General features: G+C 48.3%; 1 protein-coding gene across 1 annotated transcript; it reads left to right on the top strand.

Annotated features, from left to right (window-relative positions):
* Positions 1–135: 135 nt before the first annotated feature.
* On the top strand, positions 136–605 carry PPTG_24601 (hypothetical protein; the record flags this gene model as incomplete). Its single annotated transcript, XM_008917936.1, has 2 exons — positions 136–256; positions 364–605. 2 exons carry the CDS (start codon positions 136–138, stop codon positions 603–605), a joined length of 363 nt encoding a protein of 120 aa, XP_008916184.1.
* Between the last annotated feature and the right edge of the window lie 226 nt (positions 606–831).

The raw sequence follows: 831 nt of genomic DNA, 5'->3' as shown, positions 1-831 counted from the left end.
GAGATGCGTTTACTGGGAACGGTGAGACTAAATCTGGTGAGCAAACCTGCAGTCAAAGCATCCATCGAGCGAGTGGATGCTAGTGAGCGAGGCAGATGGGAATTGGTAGGTGAAGTGAGGCTAGAGCCTGGTTGGATGGAGAAACAGAAGAAGCATCCGACGAATCAGCGTCGGTTGCCGAAGGCACAGCGAACCACTTACGAACCGGTTATTGTCCAAGCCGAGAAGGCTGGATACGTCATTTACAAGGACAAAGGTTATCTTTTATACCAACGAACACCTTCTCAACCTACTCTCCCTTCTACGTATCTGAGGCTGTGTTGTGCTGCCATGGAACTTACCCAATTCAACGGTGGACTGAAGACCGCATGATGCACCGCCGTGTTTTCATGGCGCCGACAATTATTGCAGCTTACAATTTTTGCATGAACGCGGTCGACCGAGTCGACCAACTACGCAGTATCAACCCAATCCGCCGCCGCGAAAAACGCTTGAGTATGACGATGTTTACGTGGCTGATGGACATTGCAATTATCAATGCGCATACACTTGTAAAAACTATACGACGACAGGAAAGAAATAAGTTTGCGGGAATTCGAGTGTAAGATCGCCGATGTGCTCACCAGCAATGAGAAGCAAAACAAAAGCCGACGAGACTTGCAAAAGAAAAAAACGTTCTCAGGAATCGCTAGATGAAATCATCGGGATGGACACATCGCTTCACATGATCACCTCGAACTCCACCGGTCATAGCAAAGGCAGGCTTCTCTGTCACTTGTGCAGCCTGCGCAACATCAAGAAGAAGGCAAAATATGGATGCACAAAGTGTGA

Source organism: Phytophthora parasitica, assembly GCF_000247585.1.
Source record: "Phytophthora parasitica INRA-310 unplaced genomic scaffold supercont2.125, whole genome shotgun sequence".
Lineage (NCBI taxonomy): Eukaryota > Oomycota > Peronosporomycetes > Peronosporales > Peronosporaceae > Phytophthora > Phytophthora nicotianae.
This window is presented reverse-complemented; position numbering and strand designations above follow the sequence as displayed.